Genomic DNA, 19158 nt, shown 5'->3' on the forward strand with positions numbered 1-19158 from the left:
CCTAGTTTAGAGATGGCCACAACTCACAGACCAGAGTTGTTGATATTGGGTTCCATTATTGCAGAATATTTGAGAACATTACAGAGAAGGTTGCTAAACCACTTGATAAAATAAACATCAACAAAGTATTAATAGAAACCCTAGAATTAAATGAACATAAGACAATTTCAATTTATCCCTTAAGCCATTGGTTAACTGCTACTAAGTGATTATTTTCTTGACTTCCTTTTTTCCCCCGGGGCTTGGTTCTCAGCAGAGGAGGCAGACCACACTTGTGCAGAGAGCTGGCCAGAGGCAGGTCTGAGAGGTTTTTTGACTGAGGTCAGAAGGTGACAGGCAGTCCCAACATAAAAAGATAAGCAAGTCACCCAACAGGTGATTTCTCAAACATTAAATATAAACTTGGTTGATTGTAAAAAAACTTTACATTCCTACTGGGAATTAAAGTTTTAATTTCCACTTCAGTGTCATTGAACTGATTAAATGAAGTAAATTGGCACATTCATTTTTCTAGGAGCCTTTTGCAGCATTTTCGGTGGAGTCTTCTAAAGAGATTTCCATTTTCTCCCCTTTCTCCTTTATCGTTTACCACTTTTTTGTGGGTGTAACTCTGAAAGATTTTGGAGAGCAACGGTCAACTTTTCTTACAAACCCAACCCTGCACTTACTTTTGGGAACCACATGGAAAAGTAGCATTAGAGGACACGGAGGGGAGGGGTGAAGTGGAGCCCTCACCCCACTCCCCACCCCGCTGCACTTCATTTTCACTCCAGCCTCAAGTTGCTGGGGAGCTGCTCCTTTAATTAAAGGAGCTGTGTTCTAAGGGCTGAGACTCATTCTTCCCTGTTGCCACAGTGGGAAACCAGCCAGGCCTGCATTCCACTGAAGCTGGTTCCTAGCCATTTCTCTGTTACTTTTTTGTGCCTTCTCCTTTTCAAGAACCTGTGAGAAGTCCAGTCACCTTGGCATTCTGGCTCTTTTGTTCTTTCTCCCCACCCCAACCTCATCCTTTCTTCTCCTGGACACTCTCTCAGGTGGCAGCAGGCTCCAGAATCTCCTGGGCCAGCCTGAGAAAGTTGAGGTAGCTCTGCTTTAGGCTTTGGGTACGTGCTTCCTCTTAACTGCACATCTTTCCTCTCACCCTGATGGTTGCATGCCACAAGCCACTTAAGTGTTAAGAGCCAAGGATTTGTTTGGTCTTTGGTTTCAAAATCATTTAGAATGAGCTGGCTTAGGTAAAGGAATTCTCCTTAGGATTCCATCTAACTGACTAGAAATTCACACTGGGGTTTGGATCCAATGCTCTGATTGATTACAAACCTGCCTTGCTTTGCTGATCACTGACCTGAACATGCATTTCGCTCAGGGACTTAGAAGGAGAAAATGGATATGACAGGACAAGACTGCCTGTATTCTGGGGTCCCTAGGCCAAAACATCTGTTCCAAGACTCTTTAACAGCATCTCCATTTCATTATTACCAACAGTCAAGCTTGGTAAGGGCTCTAGAAGCCACAGAAATTTTTCAATGTCTGAATTTTAGATTAGTTGTTACAAAAGCATCTTTGTTCTGCATGATACATCCTCCCTGGATGCAATGACTAGTTCTAAAAAGAGAACACTGTCCTTCCCCATCATGCCAGACTCCACTGTTTGCCACGAAGGCAGCAGTCACTCCAACAGAAGGTAATAATCATGGACACACTCACGGTCACAGCTCAGCTTGGTGTTTTACCTGTAAGAGTCCACTTATTGAACCTTTTGTAATGTTTTATTCTCCACACTTCTCTGCATTATCCCCCAAGGTCAGTTTTATTCTAGATACTCAGCCCAAGAAGTAAAATCGGGAAAGAATTCTGTCCATGTTTTTCTACAAAGACAATATTTTCAAGCCTGGTTTTGGTTTTCTATTTCTCTTCCTGGACATTTCCTCATTGAGAGTTGCAGAACTCATGCTCCAGGTGCCACGGCCCTTCTCGGCCCTCCTCCTGGGAGGGCCGGGAGCCCAGAACCCACCTTACCTTCAGCTGAACTAGATGCACATCCACGTGCTTGCTGTCGGAGTCCTGCTGCACCGAGTGTGTGAGGTCCCGGACCCTCTCCGAGGTCATCCGGAGCCAGGTCTCGATTTCCGGTAAGTGAAGGACAATCTTCCAGTCGGCCCCTGTATGCAGTGGGGGTGGCTTTTCATACTGCTGGTCAGGATCCATATCCTTCATCGCCTCTTCTCCCTCACCCTGCTCCACAGTGGGTGTCAGGTTGATGGCCATGGGTGAAGCATCAGTAGCCATGGGATCCAGGTCTTGTGACCTCAGGGGGGACAGTGTCACACTCATGGTTAACATGGAGCAGTCTAAGCCTTACTTCTTTCCAAAACAGCTGAAAGGCAAGAGGAAAGAATAAAACAGGAGTCAGACGAGATTGCCAAATAAAGAAATGATACTTTGCAGAAGAAGCAGGATTTCTAAATTAAGCCAGATTTCTAAATTAAGAAACCATAGCTCATAGCAAAAACAGAGAGGTGTTTTAAGTTTGTACATAGTAGCCCCAAGACTCAGCATATAATAAGAACACAAAACCATGTGGTATTACCTACCCCAACATCCATCCTCTCCTCATTCCTTATAACAAAACCCTGATTTCCAGCTGTGCCTATTCCTGCCAAGAATTTAAAACCACATTCCCTATCTCCATCATAGCTAGGTGTGGCCAAATGGCTAAGTTCTGACCAATGAGCTGTAAATGGAACTCCTGTGTAGAAAATCTGGGAAAGGTATTTCAAGTACCTGTTAATGGGAGCTGACTCCATTAACAGGGCCTCCCTTTTTGTGCTCTGCTTTCCTCCTTCTAGCCAGTAACATGGACTTCATGGCTCAAGTTCCCGTTGCCATCTCACACCAGGAGATGCTTCTGACCATGTCAGGTAGAGGACGGCAGCACAGACTGATTGGAACATGGGTTCCACATGACAATGAGGAACTACTGTACCAGTCCAGAACTGTTGCCCTGGACCTTTTTTATTGAAAGAAGAACAAACTTCTGTCTTGCATAAGCCTCTAGTATCTGGGGATTTTCTACTACAAGCATCCAAACATCATTTTGACTATTGAAACCAGTATATCCAATACATGGAATAACAAGAGAAGGAACATGTTTGAATTAGTGAAAACACTGTGCTGAATTCAGGAAGGGCTGCTCCTCTCTGTGATTCATTAGAGAAATAGATATCATGCAATAATTCCAAACCTTTACTTTCCTGAAAAGTATAAATCATGGATTACATAGAATATATCAATAATTAACTCTCAATCTAAGTGAGAGTATTTGGTCATGTTGAAATTTTTAGAGGCTCTGGAATTTCCAAGTAATAAATCTCTCTTTAAACATAAAATGTTAAAATATTCATCAAATACCTTAAAAATAACCTAAGTGTAAGTTATAATAAGGTTGCCTTTTAAGATAAAGTTGACTAGCTTGCTAATTATCTAGCTGTGTAATTTATGTTTCTTCTGGAACCAGTCTATCATAAAATAACAATGTTTTGAATCTTCTACATTAAACATTTTAAGTAGACATTATTTTTAGTTCCAGGAGAAGCTTCTTTTTGGGGGGTAAGCCTTTTTCCACTCTACACATTCAAGTTACTGTATAGCTCCATCCCCCTAAAGACAAAAGGTGGCTGATCAAGATATAAAATATAAACATGATTGTCAGAAAGTAGCTTATATGTCATTAGATTCTTACATCCACTTAGTATCAGCAAAAAATTATTTTACCTACAGAAATGGAGGGTAAGAATGAAGATCCCAATTTGACTGGAAATACATAACTTTTTATACAGGAGTGAGTGCAGAAAATTAAAGGACTTGTTGAATTAATACAAGCCTTAAAAATAAGTTACTCCTATGACATTATTTCAAAAGCATGTTGCCCCTCCCCAACTTACTGAGCCCCTTATTTTTAAATTAAATGATAAAAAGGTTTACAGGTGAATTTCTGAAAGCATGGTTATTTACAATAAAGCAAAATATTATGTTATTAAGTAGGTTTATCACCTTGGTACCTGCCTTAGAGAATGGCTTTAGGCTTCAACTCAACAGCTTTCTCTGCCTAATTACAAGAGGAAATCTATACCCACATTTTTAACTACCTTTGCATACAATTTTTAAAATAACAATACTACTATACTTGGCTATTTTTAAAAATCAATTAGAAGATATGAAAACTTCACTGGGAGCCATAAAACCCTGGGAAGAGTAAACCACCATACTTCTTTTTTTAAATTAATTTGTTTTATATTGTATTTTTTCCATGACCGTTTAGTACCATACTACTTAATAAACCAAACCATAGCTTCAGACAGGCTCTGATTCTGATTTTCCAAAGCACTTTTAAATTTTTAATAAATTTCTACCCTCTGGGGAATCTGTTTAGAATCACAGCGCCAGAGAAGGAATCTGATAAACAAAGGTAAATAAAGGTTTCTAGTGCAGGTCATAGAAGTGGTGGTAAATGAGGATTAGGAGACTGATGTCATAGTAGTTCCCTTTTCTAAGGAACCAGACTCATCCAAACCAGAAAACTGAAAGCCAGTGCGGTGGACGATCAACTCTCCAACCTACACCCACACCCACTCACCCCCAGACCCCTGCCCAACAGCCCTGCACCACTGAGAAATGATGCCGGGTCACCGCATTTTCTCTGGAACCCCTAAGCACGGCTGTGCCTTCCCTGGAAAGCACATCATACTGTGAATTAAAGACTATACCAAAGAATTGGCTCAGTGCAATTCATGTCCCAACACACATTTCTATAAATAGCATCGGGCTATGCCCCAAGCAAGCACAGTGCAGTTTGGTGTGATTTGGGGCAAGATGCTCCACATTTCTAGGTCTGTTTCCTCACCTGTAAAATGGCAAAATTGGCCTACATGACCGGTAAGATCCCACTGTCCCTAAAAGTCTGTGATTTACTTATCCAGAGATTCGAAATTATTGGAAATGTCCTGGCCGTACCGAGGCTATGCAGACCCTAAATGATGCCCTTCCATTTTACCAAAGCACACACACAGCATCAATTGAGCTGTCCCAGTTAATGGAAAGAAATAAATTCTACCCAGGCAAATGCATTTTGTAAATCATTATTTATACAATATGTGTTGCTAATTCTTTCCAGGGGAGCAAATATGGGAGATTATCCCCTCTGGGAGTTTGCAATTTACTGACAACACAGACGACGTGGTTATATATGTAACAGAATAAAATAAAAACATTACACAAAACAGCAGATGTGCCTCATGTATGAGTAAAGGGCAAGGAAACCTTACATTCAAGCTGCCAAAACAAAATTATCCTGGGTTATAAATTTCAGCCTGGACGTGATGTTACTGTATTTAACTGATCAGATTATAAACAAGAAAATATCCTTAACCCAGAGAAGGAGAGCAAAGGACTTTATTCAAGTTTTATTTTAGCTTATGTGTACCTACTTTCCCCACCATATACCTCTGCCACTGTGAAAGGAACACAATATGAGTCATAATAGCCTAGCGAACCTGGGCAGTGGCATACATTTGATTAATTACCCATTTTCATGGAAAAGAGTCACTATAGACATTTCATTGTCAATTCTAGTACTTCACATTTAAGTGGCCACCCTCAGATAAATAAACCCTATTTCTGATTTTCACAGTTACATCTGATTTAAAAGATAACTTAAGCCTGTAATTTAAAGGAAAACTGCTTCCCACTGTGAAGCCTTATAGTAACATCTTCATGTATCTTTTTCCTGTACTTATCACCACTATTCAAGCTTGCTTTCCCATAAAATTAATTATTCCATTTGAATGCAAACAAATAGTAGGAAAGTCAGCACAAGTCTACACATTCTTCTAAATACGGTAAGCTTTTTATTTTTCCTTCACCAGGCATCTTGCAATAAGATTCCTCTCTAGTCACAGAGAAACGTAAAAAGAAGAAGAAGCCGGTGGACCAATGGGCTCAAGTGCACACGAGAACCCACCCAGTTACAACTCTGGCTCCACAGCTGTGAGGAGGCAGTCGGCCAGCTTTTTGGAACCTAATGACCTCTGCTTCCCTTCCCCCCACCAAATGCTTATCTGTGGCCACCTTTCCAGCATTAGCCATAATGCCACCTTTATCCCAGCTGCTGTTAAAAATAACATAGATCAAATCCTTTCCTTTCCACAAATCCACAGAATATTCCACATTTAAAGCACAAACGTTGAAAGCAGTAAGCATTTTAAAGCTTTTCCCATTTTTTAATCTGTGAAAAAGGGTTTCCAACCACATTCTATTTATTTAATATCATTTTACGGAAACAGAAGAAACATACCATAGACTGCTTCCCAACGGGGACTGGTTCTGCCACCTCCCCGACAATCCACAAGTTTTACGTCGAAACCTGACATTAGCCCAATGCATTCAATTTGAAAAAGACACACTTAAATCAGGACAGTGTTCTTCCACACTGGTGGGCGAAAACACAGCTGCACAGCCATCAGAGCTGCCCACCTCCTCCTCCCTTCTCCTGTAATTTTCTCTTTTAAATAAAAGCATAGAAGAGCCAGGAATCTGCCACCAGTACTCACTGTAAATGCTTAGTCCCTAAAGGTCCTTCAGGATTAAACGTCTGGCTCCTCCTTCTCTCCCCCCTTGGGTTCTCTTCTCGAGCAGCCAAACAAGCTGAGGCCAGTGTCAGGGAAGCTCCGACAGCAGGGCAGTGGCCGGTCTGCAGGGCACAGCTTCATACACACTAGTGGCCTGACTCACTTACAAAGAGAGGGCTACTACGCTGTCCCTATTTGGAAGCTGATGTATTAGCTCCAGGCCCGTGCAGTTATAGGCAGGCTTTTGCAAAGAGGCAGTGATAAGTGAGCTGAGGAAAAGGAGACAGTTGCCAAAACAAGGGTCACTATGGAAAAGAATGGGTGGACAGAGCACACCAGTCACGGTTCAGAAGAATCTAGACCGTATACCCTAAAAACAGCAATCCTAAAGCAGGATAAATAAATCTGTAAATAAATTAATAGTACTATATTAACATATCCAGCTGACAAAGCCAATCTGAGTTAAATAGGTTCAGGCTCTCTCTCATTTCTTAAGAAGAAACTGTTCTTTCCAAGCAAGAACATTATCATGAGTACAGCGTCAGATGCTGTCTTATCATTATGTAAAGCTACCCCCAGCCTAAATACTCACTCTCAGTCCTATGTGCTCTGCTCACTTCTTCGAAAGCAAGTGAGAAACTAAAGCATAATTCTAGCCAAATAAACAAATCTGCTTTCTACAAAGCACATGTTGTAAAACAGAGGTAGAGAACATTGTTAGGCCCTGACTGGTGTGGCTCAGTGGGTTGGGCATAGTCCTGCAAACCGGAAGGTGGCCAGTTAGGCTCCTGGTCAGGGCGCATGCCTGGGCTGCAGGCCAGCTCCGTGGTTGGGGGCCTCCAGAGACAACCAATTGATGTTTCCGTCACACATCCATGCTTCTCTCCCTCTCTGCCTCCTTCCTTCCCCTCTCTCTACAAATAAATATTTAAAATCTTTAAAAAAAGAGAACATCGTTAGGCATCACTAAGTGTCCATTTTTCTTCCTCTTCTTTTTTTCTTTCATATCCTCATAATTACTCTTCACAGAAGCTATTCATTAGAGATACTGAATTTTGAAAATAAAGTTACACTGGAATTTTTGTTTTTGTCTAAGGTTAGTTCTCCTCCTCTGATTGCATTAGGGAAAAATTAAGTGAACTTGAAACATGCATCCTGTATCTGATTCTAGTATTCTAGAATCAGGCTCTGTGAAGATAGCACAAAAACACAACACATTTAAGAAATTAATTAAATGTCTTGGTCTATCTAGATGAATGAGGCCTTAATTCATCACCTAGTTTTAAGCCTTGCTGTCCACCTACCTTTCTGGCCTCTTGGAAGGTCAAGCGTTGGAAAAGTAGCTTTAAGCTCTTAAAGAAGAAAGCTAAATGCTACTGTCAAGTATTATGTTAAATTTGTACTTAGGGGAAAAGAGAGTGGTCTTTTTAAGATGCTCCTAAGGAATTTTCCATAGTCACTGTCTGTCTCCTCCCTTTCCTTTGTCCTCTTCTCCTCTGGGCCCGCACCCTCCAGAACTCACCTGTAGTCATGGGGTTTACTGAGATCTCTGAGGAAACCCCAGATTAGCCTCACTTTCTAATCCTTCCACTGTAACCTAACAGGCTGCAACGGATATCAGTGAGAAGGACTTAAGCTTTAAGGAGGTGGTGGGGGGAGGAGGAGCCAGCAGGAAAGTAGTAAACAGAGGGGCCCAAACAGATTTCTACAATTTAAAAGATCTTTTTGGTGTTATCACTGTTGTTACTTCTCTCTCTTTTTACCACTTTAATTTGTCTTTTTTATTAGCTATTCCCCCCAGGAGGATGGCCGATTAGATCCTGCTAATCACACAGAGACCACGGACACTCCTGGGCCTCCCCTCAATCACCACTGATGTTCTTGCCTAGAGCAGAGTCTTTCTATCAGCCCTAACACACTTCATCAATAATCTTCCTTGCTTCCATCCTTCTCCTACCCCCCCCCACTGTTATCACCAGCCTCTTCCCCAACTATTCAGCTCCCTCTCCTGTGACCAGAAGTCCCAGACTGACTCAGCCGATCATCCTACCTCCTGTGTTTTCTGCCCCCACGACCACAGTCGGTTCCTGTCACTCTGGGATTCACTCGGCTGCATCAGCTGGTCAGCTGCAAATGGTGCCCACGGTCAGCAGTATATGGACCTGGACTCTGGGAACACTAATGAGTGTTCGTATTTCTCACCCTCTCCTCAACTTGCAAATAATCACTTTTAAGCAGTTAGGTAGCCACATTTCTGTTGTTCAAAAAAATGTCTTGAGAGAAACTGGATTTGTAAAACCGTAAAACATAATTTATACAATCGTTTTTGTCAATGCTATTAACACAAAGACAATGAAACAAGATTCATTTCAAATCAACTGACATTACTGAGAACCAACTATATATGTATGTATATATATGTACATATAAGGCGTTATGTATATATATGACTCATCATATTTACCCTCAAAGAAATTATAACTGAATAGAGACGACTTCTCTCCCTGTGCTCTCCTCCTCTAACACTCGCACCCACTAATATCTAAGGCGGGATGTGGGCGATCAAAACCCTTTGAGGTCCCGGTGGCGTGGCATTAATCCTGGAAGAAAGAAAGATAATGGGGAACCTTTATTGGAGAGGGTAACGTTTGAGATGGGCTTATCATAATACGTGTAATTTAGATAGGCAAAGAGAGAAGAGAGGTGGGGGGAAAATAGAACTGGGGAAATTACATGGACAAAGACACCTTAACACCAAGAAGTTGAGCAAATCAGCAAGTAATTCAATGTTGAGGGGAGTTGGGAACTTGATGGGGACCAAAAGCTGACAAAGCTACAGGTACATTGCAGCCATATTATAAAAGGGCTGTGAACGCCATGCCATGGAGTTTAGAATAAATCTTTCAGGGAGCAGGAACTCTACAAAGATTGTAGGAGAGAAATAGAATTACAGTTGTGTCCTAGAATGGAACAACAACAAAAAATCAATACGTGTACTCTTGTTTACCAAGAAAGTAAAATGAGGAATCAGCATTATCAGAAGATCAACATCCTCTTTTCCAGACAAACTTCATTAAGATAAAAAGTAACCTTAAAATCTCTTTCTAGCCCAGAAAAAAAGAGAGTCGGAGAGAGAACAGAAAGAGGAGGGTGGGGACGGTGAGAGAGAGGGAGGCTGCAAGTCTGGCTGTTAGGCCAGACTGATTGAAGGAGCTCTGTGCTCTGTCCTACCTACCCCATTAAATATAAAAAGAATTCTCCATTTTTAGATCTCCATTAACCCTAGCATCGTATACTTGAAGTGGAAAATTTTTAAGGATCCTTTTAGGTGATGTTTTTACGGTTTTTCTTGTTCTAAAATTATTTTTTAAATAATTAAAAAGTAATGTAGAATAATTGATGTAATATAAAAATAGATAACACTAAAGTTAAAAGATCCTCCTCTGCCTCCGTATTCTCACCCCCAGTCAATAAGAGATAAGAGGCCATCTATCTTCTGTAACCTCAATGTGTAAAGTGGAAAGGAAATAACGCTTTTTAAAGATCCTGAGGCCTGAATTAGATAGTTATTTGCATTAATGTAGCAATCTAGAAATGTTTGCTAATTCAGTGTTTATTTGCCAGGTGTAAACAGGTATTCTACCAAAAGTTGCTATTGACAAATACACTGGGACAGTACTGGGTGGTTTCTGGGCAGAGGTAGCTCCTTCCACAAGCCCCGCTAACACTACCACAGAGGATTTTTTGGTGTGGGGTTTAATATAAACATTCAAGAATGGGAGAAGAAATAATAACAATTTTGGAATCTGGAAGTTAGCTGAACAAGTAATAATTGGCTTGAAATTAGCCAATTCAAGAAACCTAAATCCCAAGCCAGCAGTGCAAAACACAAAGAACCAAACTTCCAAGCCCCTTAAGAATTTTGGACTTGGTGGAACCAGCTACCTCTGAAAGTGGACAGGGAAAAGTGTGTGGTGAAGAATTAACTTTCCCCAAGGAGAAGTCTGGACTTTGTCCCAACTTCTGAGAGGCAACCTCTAAACTCCTGGAACTGCCTGATAAGAGTATTTTTGTTATTCACAGCCGGCCTCGGTTTACACTAACAAGATGACTCAGGATGGGGACAGCCAGACAGAAAGTGATTGGAGGGCTGGGGCTTCGGACAGCCACACAGGCGTGATTCAACCAATCATGCCTAAGCAATGAAGCCCCAGTAAAAGCTATGGACAGGGAAGCTCAAGCTAAGCCCTAGGTTGGCAGCACTCCAAGAGAACTGTCACCCATCAATGACAAGAGAGTAGCGCATCCCCGAGGCATGGAAACTTTGTGTTTGGAACCTTCTCAGTTCCAGGTTCCACCCCACGTGTTTCTTCCTTTGGCTGGTTTGGACTTGTATCCTTTTGCTATAATAAAACTATAATCGTAAGCATAGCACTTTCCTGAGTTCTGTGAGTTGTTCTATCACATTATCACATCTGAAGGAGTCTGTGAGGACCCCTGAATGTATAACCAGCTGGTCCAAAGCGAGGGTAGCCCTGGGGACCCCTGCACTTACAGCTGGTGTTGGAAGTGTTGGGGGACCTGGCAGGCTTACAGGACAATAGCCTTAACCTCGAGTTTGGTCTCCTGGGCCACGAGCAGCAATGATATGTCACCATTAGTTTTTAATTTAAAAATGTTTCAGAAGCAGAACTCTGGGTCTTTATTCTGTAATGCTAGGTGGTTGTTCCCACTGCCAATTCTGGTGGAAGAGTAGAGGTTTATTCCCCAGAAAGGACCAATCAAAGCTTCTCTGGACTTAAGGACACCGAGTACAGTTGACAGAAGCACCTTGAAAACAGGGAGATAGAGTTAATACAGGCATTCTGAGGGCTGAGACTCTGCAGTCCTCTTCCCCAACTTGACTCTCCAAAGTATTTACCCTCCAGTCCAGAGACTAGAGCTCACCTCTGTAGACCTGATCAGTCCAAGAAGACAAGATACTGAAACTGGCACATCCAAATCACTGTACTGTGACATTTGTAGTCAGTAGACCCACCCACACACTTAGAGCATTCAGTCAGCTTTCTAGTCTCCACTTCCAGGTGGGATCAGGCAGGTGAGGGTTAGCAGAGATTTGGGGAGACCTCTAATAGAGACGACAGGCCCAAAGTGGGCCAACAAAAACATTCGACCTGAAGAAAATATGCTATGCAAAAAGAAGATGATTTGGGAAAAAAAGAAATATGAGAGATAAGAGTACCATGAAACAAGAGTACAATAGTATTTTCAAAAAGAAATACTCATATTTATAGAACAAAAAAACTTTGTAAAAACAAAGACATGATAGTAGAGAAGAAAATCTCAATACAACAGCTAAAAACAAAGTTAAGGAAATCTCACAAAAAGCAAAAATTTTAACAAAGAAAAAATTGAGAGAGAAAAGGTAAGGTAATGAGTCACCAATCCAGGAGGTTCAACAACTGGAGAATAGGCAAAAGGAAAAGGAAGGAAAATAAAGTATTTTAAGAAAATGAACAAAATGCATTTCTAGATTAAAAAGACCCTATGGGGAAAAAAACTGAGACAACTGTAATAGAATAAACAATAAAAAAATAAAGTAGAAAAATAAATAAATAAAAAGATCTACCTAGTGTATAAAAATAGACACACACCAAGGCCCCTTATCTGAAATCTCAGAATATTAGGGAAAATGATTGGTGGGTTGAGTTAGAGGCATGTGAGGGGAGACCCCAAAAAATAGAATTTATTTATAAAAAATCGTGTATTTATTCTTACATGTTTAAACTTCAGTCACCTTCAAAGTACTCTCCATCTGATGAAATACACCTATGGAGACTTTTTTCCCACCACTCAAAACAGTTTTTGGACTCATCTGTTTTGATGCCTTTTAGTGCTTCTGCCATTTTTTGTTTCATCTCTTCCACATTTGCAAAAATGTTCCCTTTGAGGGCATTTTTCATCCAGGGAAACAAACAAACAAAAAAAGTTGCTTAGGGCAAGATCCAGTGAACAGGGAGGGTGGGGCATGGGGGTCATCCCATTTTTTATCAAAAACTGCTTAACAGTCAGCATGATGTGGGCAGGCGACTTTATATATTACCCATCGTGAAATGGGCGACCATGTTGAAAGAGTCTTCAAAAAGAATTCACTGAAGCTGAATGCAGCCTCTCACAACAACACCAACTGGTACACTGATACAGATGGGTTCCTAGAACACTCACCTAACAGTGGAAACCTATACTATAAGGGGCTTACCCTCCATAAGATAATTCCAGGTTTTTGGGGGGATCCCCTGTATACAAGTATGAGGGTTCAGAACTAATCACCCCAAGATACAAATATGTGTTATACAGATTGTTTTGAGCTAAAGGTAACTTTAGTTGTGGGCTCAAGAGAAACTTCTGCCCCTCCCTTAACTACTTAGAAGAACTTGAATTAGAGTTCTTGATGTATGTATTTGGCAGGAAAAACTTTGATTTACTAAATATCTGCTTATCTTATTGTCCTACAAAGACCCTTTGAAGCTCCCAAGGCACCTTACCTCATCCCTACCTTAATGTCTCATGCACCCATTTTTCTTTCTCTGCCTTTGAATCTCTCAGGCAAGTTGGGTCTCTGACTCATTCCTGTATGTGGGGTTCCCAAACATGCGTGGGTATTAAATTTGGTTATTTTCTCCTGCTAATCTGTCGATGTCAATTTGATTATTACACCAGTCAAAATGGCCTTGAGCATAGATGTTTCTTCCTCCCCCACACAAGGAATCATAAATTAGATTGCTTTGGATTTCTCAGCAACAACTGCAATATTGTTATTTATAATAAGAAATACATATATTTGGTCTTTGCCTCCATTTCTGTCACAAAGCACCTAAAATTCTCAGCGTTTCCTAAGCACAAAAGCAATGGGAATACCTTTTGTGATAGTATTTGGTCTTTTGTCCTTGATTCCTAAAAACAGTTCTGGAGCCATAAAGGTGGAAAGAGGTGTCGTTACTCACAATACCCTTTCAACCACATCAGAGTTTATGTTAATGAGATGAGTTTGGGGAAGCTTTTAAGGATGAGGTCTGGTTGCCAGGGGAAACAACCAAGATTAGAGGGTTGACACTTTCAGTTCTACCAACCAACCTCTGGTGAAGAGAGAGGCTAGAGGTTCAGTGAGTGATTTAATCAATTATGTGTATGTAATGAAGCTTCCATAAAAACTCAAAAAGACAGGATTCAGGGAGCTTCTGTCTTGGTGAACGAGAATGCATCACAGGCCAGGAAGATGGTACACACCAGACTCCACGGGGATAGAAGCTCCTTTGCTTGGAACCCTTCCAAACTTCATCCTATGTATCTCTTCATCTGGCTGTTCATTTGTACCCTTTAATATCCTTTTATAATAACTAAAAGTTTTGTAAGTAAACTGTTTTTCTGCATTCTGTGAGCGGTTCTACAAGTTAATTCAACCTGTTCAATTTATAGGAGGGGTTCAATTTATAGCCAGTCCCTCCATCAGATGCACAGGTAACAATTTGGACTGGCAATTAGCATCTGCAGAGGGAGGGAGATAGTCTTGGGGGACTGCACCCTTAAACTGTGGGGTTTGGCACCATCTTCAGGTAAGTAGTGTCAGAATTGAGTAAAATTATAGGGCAAACAGCTAGTATCAGAGAATTGCTTGGTATGGGGAAAACCACCACCTCTTTGGTGATCTGAAGGGCCAGGGGTGGAGTATTGAGAATAGAGAAGACATAGAGAAGTATGTTTTTCCATAACAGCAACACTGGATGCTAGAAGGCAGTGAGTTCACTTGAGAAGGGAAAAGAAATCTAGCATAGAATTATATACCAAAAGTAACATAGACTGATAATCAAATGTTAGGACAGAATAAAGATATTTTCAGATATTTAAGTTCACATAAAAACATAATGCACACTTTTTTTATGAGATTCCAGAATCTCTCTACATACTCTACAGAGAGAGCAAATCAAGAGGAAGTCACAGGATGTAGAACACAGGAGACTTAGCACCCCAGGGTGATGAGGAAGGGAAATCTCGGGGGGCAGTCACGCATAAGGTGGGCACAGATCACAGGCTCTCAGAAAAAGTGTGCTGAACAGACAACATTGAGAGAGAAAACCTGATGTGAATTAACGTATCTACCTAGAAGAGGTTTATTCAACTGGTGGAGAATTGGGACTTGAATTAGAGATAAACACTTAGAAAATGAGCAAATAATAATGATAAACTCCAGGAAAAAAAACTTCACAAAAAATAAAACAAAATTATATTATTCCATGTGGGTTAGCTAAAAATTGCATTTACTTGTTCTTAATAATAAACAATAAATATTGATATAATCCAAATCACACATACTTATACAGGAAAAATGGGGGAGGGATTGTGTGTCTGCATGCATGTACATGGGTGCCCCTCTCTGTGAGAGAGAAATGGGGTGGGAGAACAAGGTAAATACATTCTCAACTTTGGTACTGAAAAGTCAATAGATAAAGATAAGAGAAAAAATACTCAGGAAGCCCTGGCAGGTATAGCTCAGTGGATTGAGTGTGGGCTGCAAACCAAAAGGTCACCAGTTCAATTCCCAGTCAGGGCACATGCCTGTGGGCCAGGTCCCCAGTGGGGGGGGGGGGTGAGAGGCAACCACACATTGGTGTTTTGCTCCCTCTCTTTCTCCCTCCCTTCTCCTCTCCCTAAAAATAAATAAATAAAACCTTTTAAAAAATACTCAGGAAGTCACCCCACTATTGTATTGTTTCAGAATGAAGGCAGTTACCAAAATAATCAGCTAAAATATGAAAAGTAGTTGCCTCTGAAGAATGGAAAATGGAAAAGAAGAAAGTCTTGGAACTGATGTTTTCTTACAGCTCAGAACTACTTGATTCTTAACTATTTGTGTACAAACATAAAACTTAAAAATATCTATATTAAAAAATGAAGGAGTTTCTTAATTATGAGACAGGGCTTTAATCCTCACAGGAACATTGAGGATCTCCAAAAACAAAATGGAAGTAATAGGTGCATTAATTCCCAAATTTGTTTGAAAATGATTATTTTTGTTTGCTTTTTGGGTACAGTATGGTACAAAACTAAGTAGAGTCACTTCGCTAAAGTGCTAAGTTTAAAACTGTGCCTACTGTCCTCCTAAAACACTGTATTTTTAAATACAAAATGCTCGCTGTGACTTAATTCAATATTTGTTTCACACAAACAATCCCTTTAAGAAAGAACTGCTTCTTATGAACTAAATCTGATCTCATTATGAAAGCCACAGGTGATTAAGAGATCAAGTTAAAAGTAAGCTTATTTCATATTGGTCCCACAAGCAGTTATATTCTGGAGTGAATAACTTTTATTTTTGAAGAAAAATAAATCAGGCAGAAATCAAATAATGAACTCAGGCCAAATTTTTCAACTAATATTACATCTGATTTTGCTGTTCATGCTGCAACATGAGAACACATCAAATAACTACCCACACTGCTATTCTTTCATAGACAGAAGGCATTTTACTGGTGATGAGCTTTCATAAAGACCAGGATTTTCAAAGGCATTGTTTCCTACTCACTATTATTTCCTAGTCACCCTAATACCCCAGACATGCAAAAAAGGATTTTCTTTAGAAGATTCCAATGTCAGATTTAAAATACTAATGGGAGCCCTGGCTGAGTTGGTTAGAGCGTCATCCTGTACATCAAAAGGTTTCCGGTTAAATCCCTGGTCAGGGCACATGCTTAGGTTGTGGGGCGTGTATGGGAGGCAACCCAACCCATCGCTGTTTCTCTCTCACAGCGATGTTTCTCTCCCTTCCTCTCAAATCAATAAAACACATCTTCCTTCAGGTGAATGTTAAAGAAAAATACTAATGGGAGACAGCAAAGCCTCTTCCTATCCAAAAGTCTGATGTAATCAGAGATCCTCTCTCTGAATGCTGTCTATTACAGAAAGAATAATGATAGGTCTGGTATTATATCTGTTTTTCAAAGAAATAATTTCAACAAGGTAAAATCTATTTATTTAAAATATTTTACAACTATTTTGCTTAAACTGCATCAAGTTTATTAAATACTGTCAAACATTTGTGCCCAATCAACCATCTACACTGAGGGTAAATTTCTGGTAAATTATGTCTTGTTCTGACATGAATTGGTGTTTTAAAAAATAATTCCTAGAACAAATAAAAGTTATATACCATGAACCTTCAAAGAAAAATAAAGTACACATTTTCTAGTAAAAAGCAGAAAGTACAAACCCATAAATATTTTGTACTATGTATGCTGGTAGACAAGAAAAGCATGCATCATAAACCAACTTAACATAAGTTCATCTTCATTGAATTTTGGATTTTTCTTGATAAATTATTTATTCTCTTCCTTGAGGAAATAAATAGCAATAATGGAAACTGCTGAGTAAGAGCTAATGACATAAATGCCTCTAAAATAAACTTAGGACATCCTTCACCAACTCTAGAACATGTTATATATTGAATATTACAGAATACCTTGCCAGATCTTCCTTTCAACAAAGATAGAAAACAGATTTTAAAAAAATTGCAGGGCCCCTCTAAATCACAGAAGAACAGAGGACAAAGATGCTGATCACCGTGACAGGCCAATCCACACTCTCCCCTCTGCCACAGGGTGCCGAAGCCAAAATTGAAAGCAAAACCCCTCCAGCCATTGGATTTAATCACTCACCGCTAAGCAAGTCTAGCTGTGGTCATCATCCAAGCATATGAACATCACCCAAGAGTGGCTGTCACCCAGAAGATAGATACTTGAAAGCTAACTGTCCCTAGCTCTTTAATTTTTAATATCTTGCTCTGTTAGCAATAGTCACAATTGATGTGACATGCAGAAACAATTGGTCCTTTTCTAGCAGCCTCTAGAAATCCTCTATTTGTAATTTTTTAATTAATGTTTCACAATCATATCGTACACCACATGACACAACTATTTTGGTCTGACTTTGTCATTTGCAGCCAAATACAATGAATCGCAGACAAGTTCTGCTTTCACAGCTTCCATTCACTGTGCCCTTTGCCATGATCCATCACGGGTAACAGTTCTGTGTGATTCAAACATTGGTTTGGGTACTCAGGGTCCTTTGAATGAGTTTCCTCAACAAGAAATGTTACGTCCTTTGTCTTAAAATGAACAACCAGGCTATTTCATTAACATACAGCTGACTAAGTTTTTAAAATGCATTCTGAATAACCTTTACTTAAACGAGAGTTTATGAGGAGAGAGTTTTGTTTTATTTCACTTGAGCACCATGTAAAACACAAATAGCTAAGAATATTTTTTCTTGGTTTCCACTAAAATGTGTGAAATAACATGAAAATTTAAAAGAAGATATAAGGAGGAGGAATATGTTATTTATTACTGTTCTCTTTTGGTTACCATTTGCATGGAATATCTTTTTCCATCCCTTCGTTTTCTACCTATGTGTGTCTTTGAAACTAAAGTGAGTCTCCGGCATGAAGTGTATTGTTGGATCTTGTGTTTTTAGTTCATTCAGCTACGTTGCACCTTATGATTGGAGAATTTAATTTATTTATGTTTAAAGTGATTCTTGGTATGCAAGTACTTACTACTGCTATATTGTGGTTTTCTGTTATCTTAGTTCCTTTGTTGCTTTCTTCCTCTCTTAATGTCTCCCTTCATCATTTATATTTTAGTGGTATGCTTTAATTCCTTTCTCTTTATCATTTGCGTAAGTATTAAAGTCTTTTTGTTATAGCTACCATGATGCTGAATAAAACATGTTATAGATAATTACAATGTTTGTAAGGCTATTTTAGGCTGATAAAGATTTACCTTCAACCTCAATAAAAAAAAAACAACTACATTTTTCTCTCCCCTCCCCATGTTTTATGCCATTGAGGTCATACTTTGTGTTTTTATATTGTGCATCTATCACCAAATTATTGTAGCTATAGTTATTTTTAAAATATTATTATTTCAACTTTTACACTAAAAATAAAAATGAGACACTCCACTATTGCATTATTAGTATTCTAAAAATGACTATATATTTCCTTTTGCCAATGAGTTTTATATGTTTTCAGGCTGCTATTGTTCCTTCATTTCAACTTGAAGGGCTCTCTTTAGCATTTCTTGTAAGGTAAGGTTAGTGGTAATGAACTCTCTTAGCTTTTGTTTGTCTGGAAATATCTTTCTACATTTCTAAATGACAGTTTTGCTTGAAAGGCATATTTTGTTTGGTTCTTTCTTATAGTTTATATTTCTTTATTAAACTAATTTTGTTCATACCTTGTTTTTCTGATTTTGGACCTATCTGTGTTTTGTTGCTTTTCAGCCATTTACTTTCAGAAGACTGTTTTGGATTCTTTGTCACGCAAACTGTAGATCTCTACTTCTTCGAAGTTGGTTACTGGAGCTTTATTAATTTTCTTCGGTGTTGTCACATTTGCCTGATTCTTCATGATCCACGCGGCCTCTCCCTGGTGTCTGTGCATTTGAAGGGACAAATGCCTCTTCCAGTCATTTCAGCAAGT

At 39.6% G+C, this 19158-nt stretch overlaps 1 protein-coding gene across 5 annotated transcripts in view; it reads right to left on the bottom strand.

Moving 5' to 3' along the window:
• AKAP6 (A-kinase anchoring protein 6) overlaps window positions 1–19158 on the bottom strand; it is a 485646-nt gene that overhangs the window by 376594 nt on the left and 89894 nt on the right. For 2 of the 5 annotated variants that reach the window (XM_053670522.1, XM_053670524.1), the window contains exon 2: window positions 2020–2377. In XM_053670522.1, coding sequence (XP_053526497.1) covers window positions 2020–2343 — 324 coding nt within the window. In that variant the 5' untranslated portion in view covers window positions 2344–2377. Of the gene's footprint in view, window positions 1–2019; window positions 2378–6352; window positions 6577–6608; window positions 6670–19158 lie in introns of those variants that run through there. The other 3 variants (XM_053670523.1, XM_053670521.1, XM_053670525.1) reach the window with 3 other exon arrangements.

This window comes from Artibeus jamaicensis, unplaced genomic scaffold (assembly GCF_021234435.1).
Source record: "Artibeus jamaicensis isolate MK-2021 breed Jamaican fruit bat unplaced genomic scaffold, CSHL_Jam_final contig_588, whole genome shotgun sequence".
Lineage (NCBI taxonomy): Eukaryota > Metazoa > Chordata > Mammalia > Chiroptera > Phyllostomidae > Artibeus > Artibeus jamaicensis.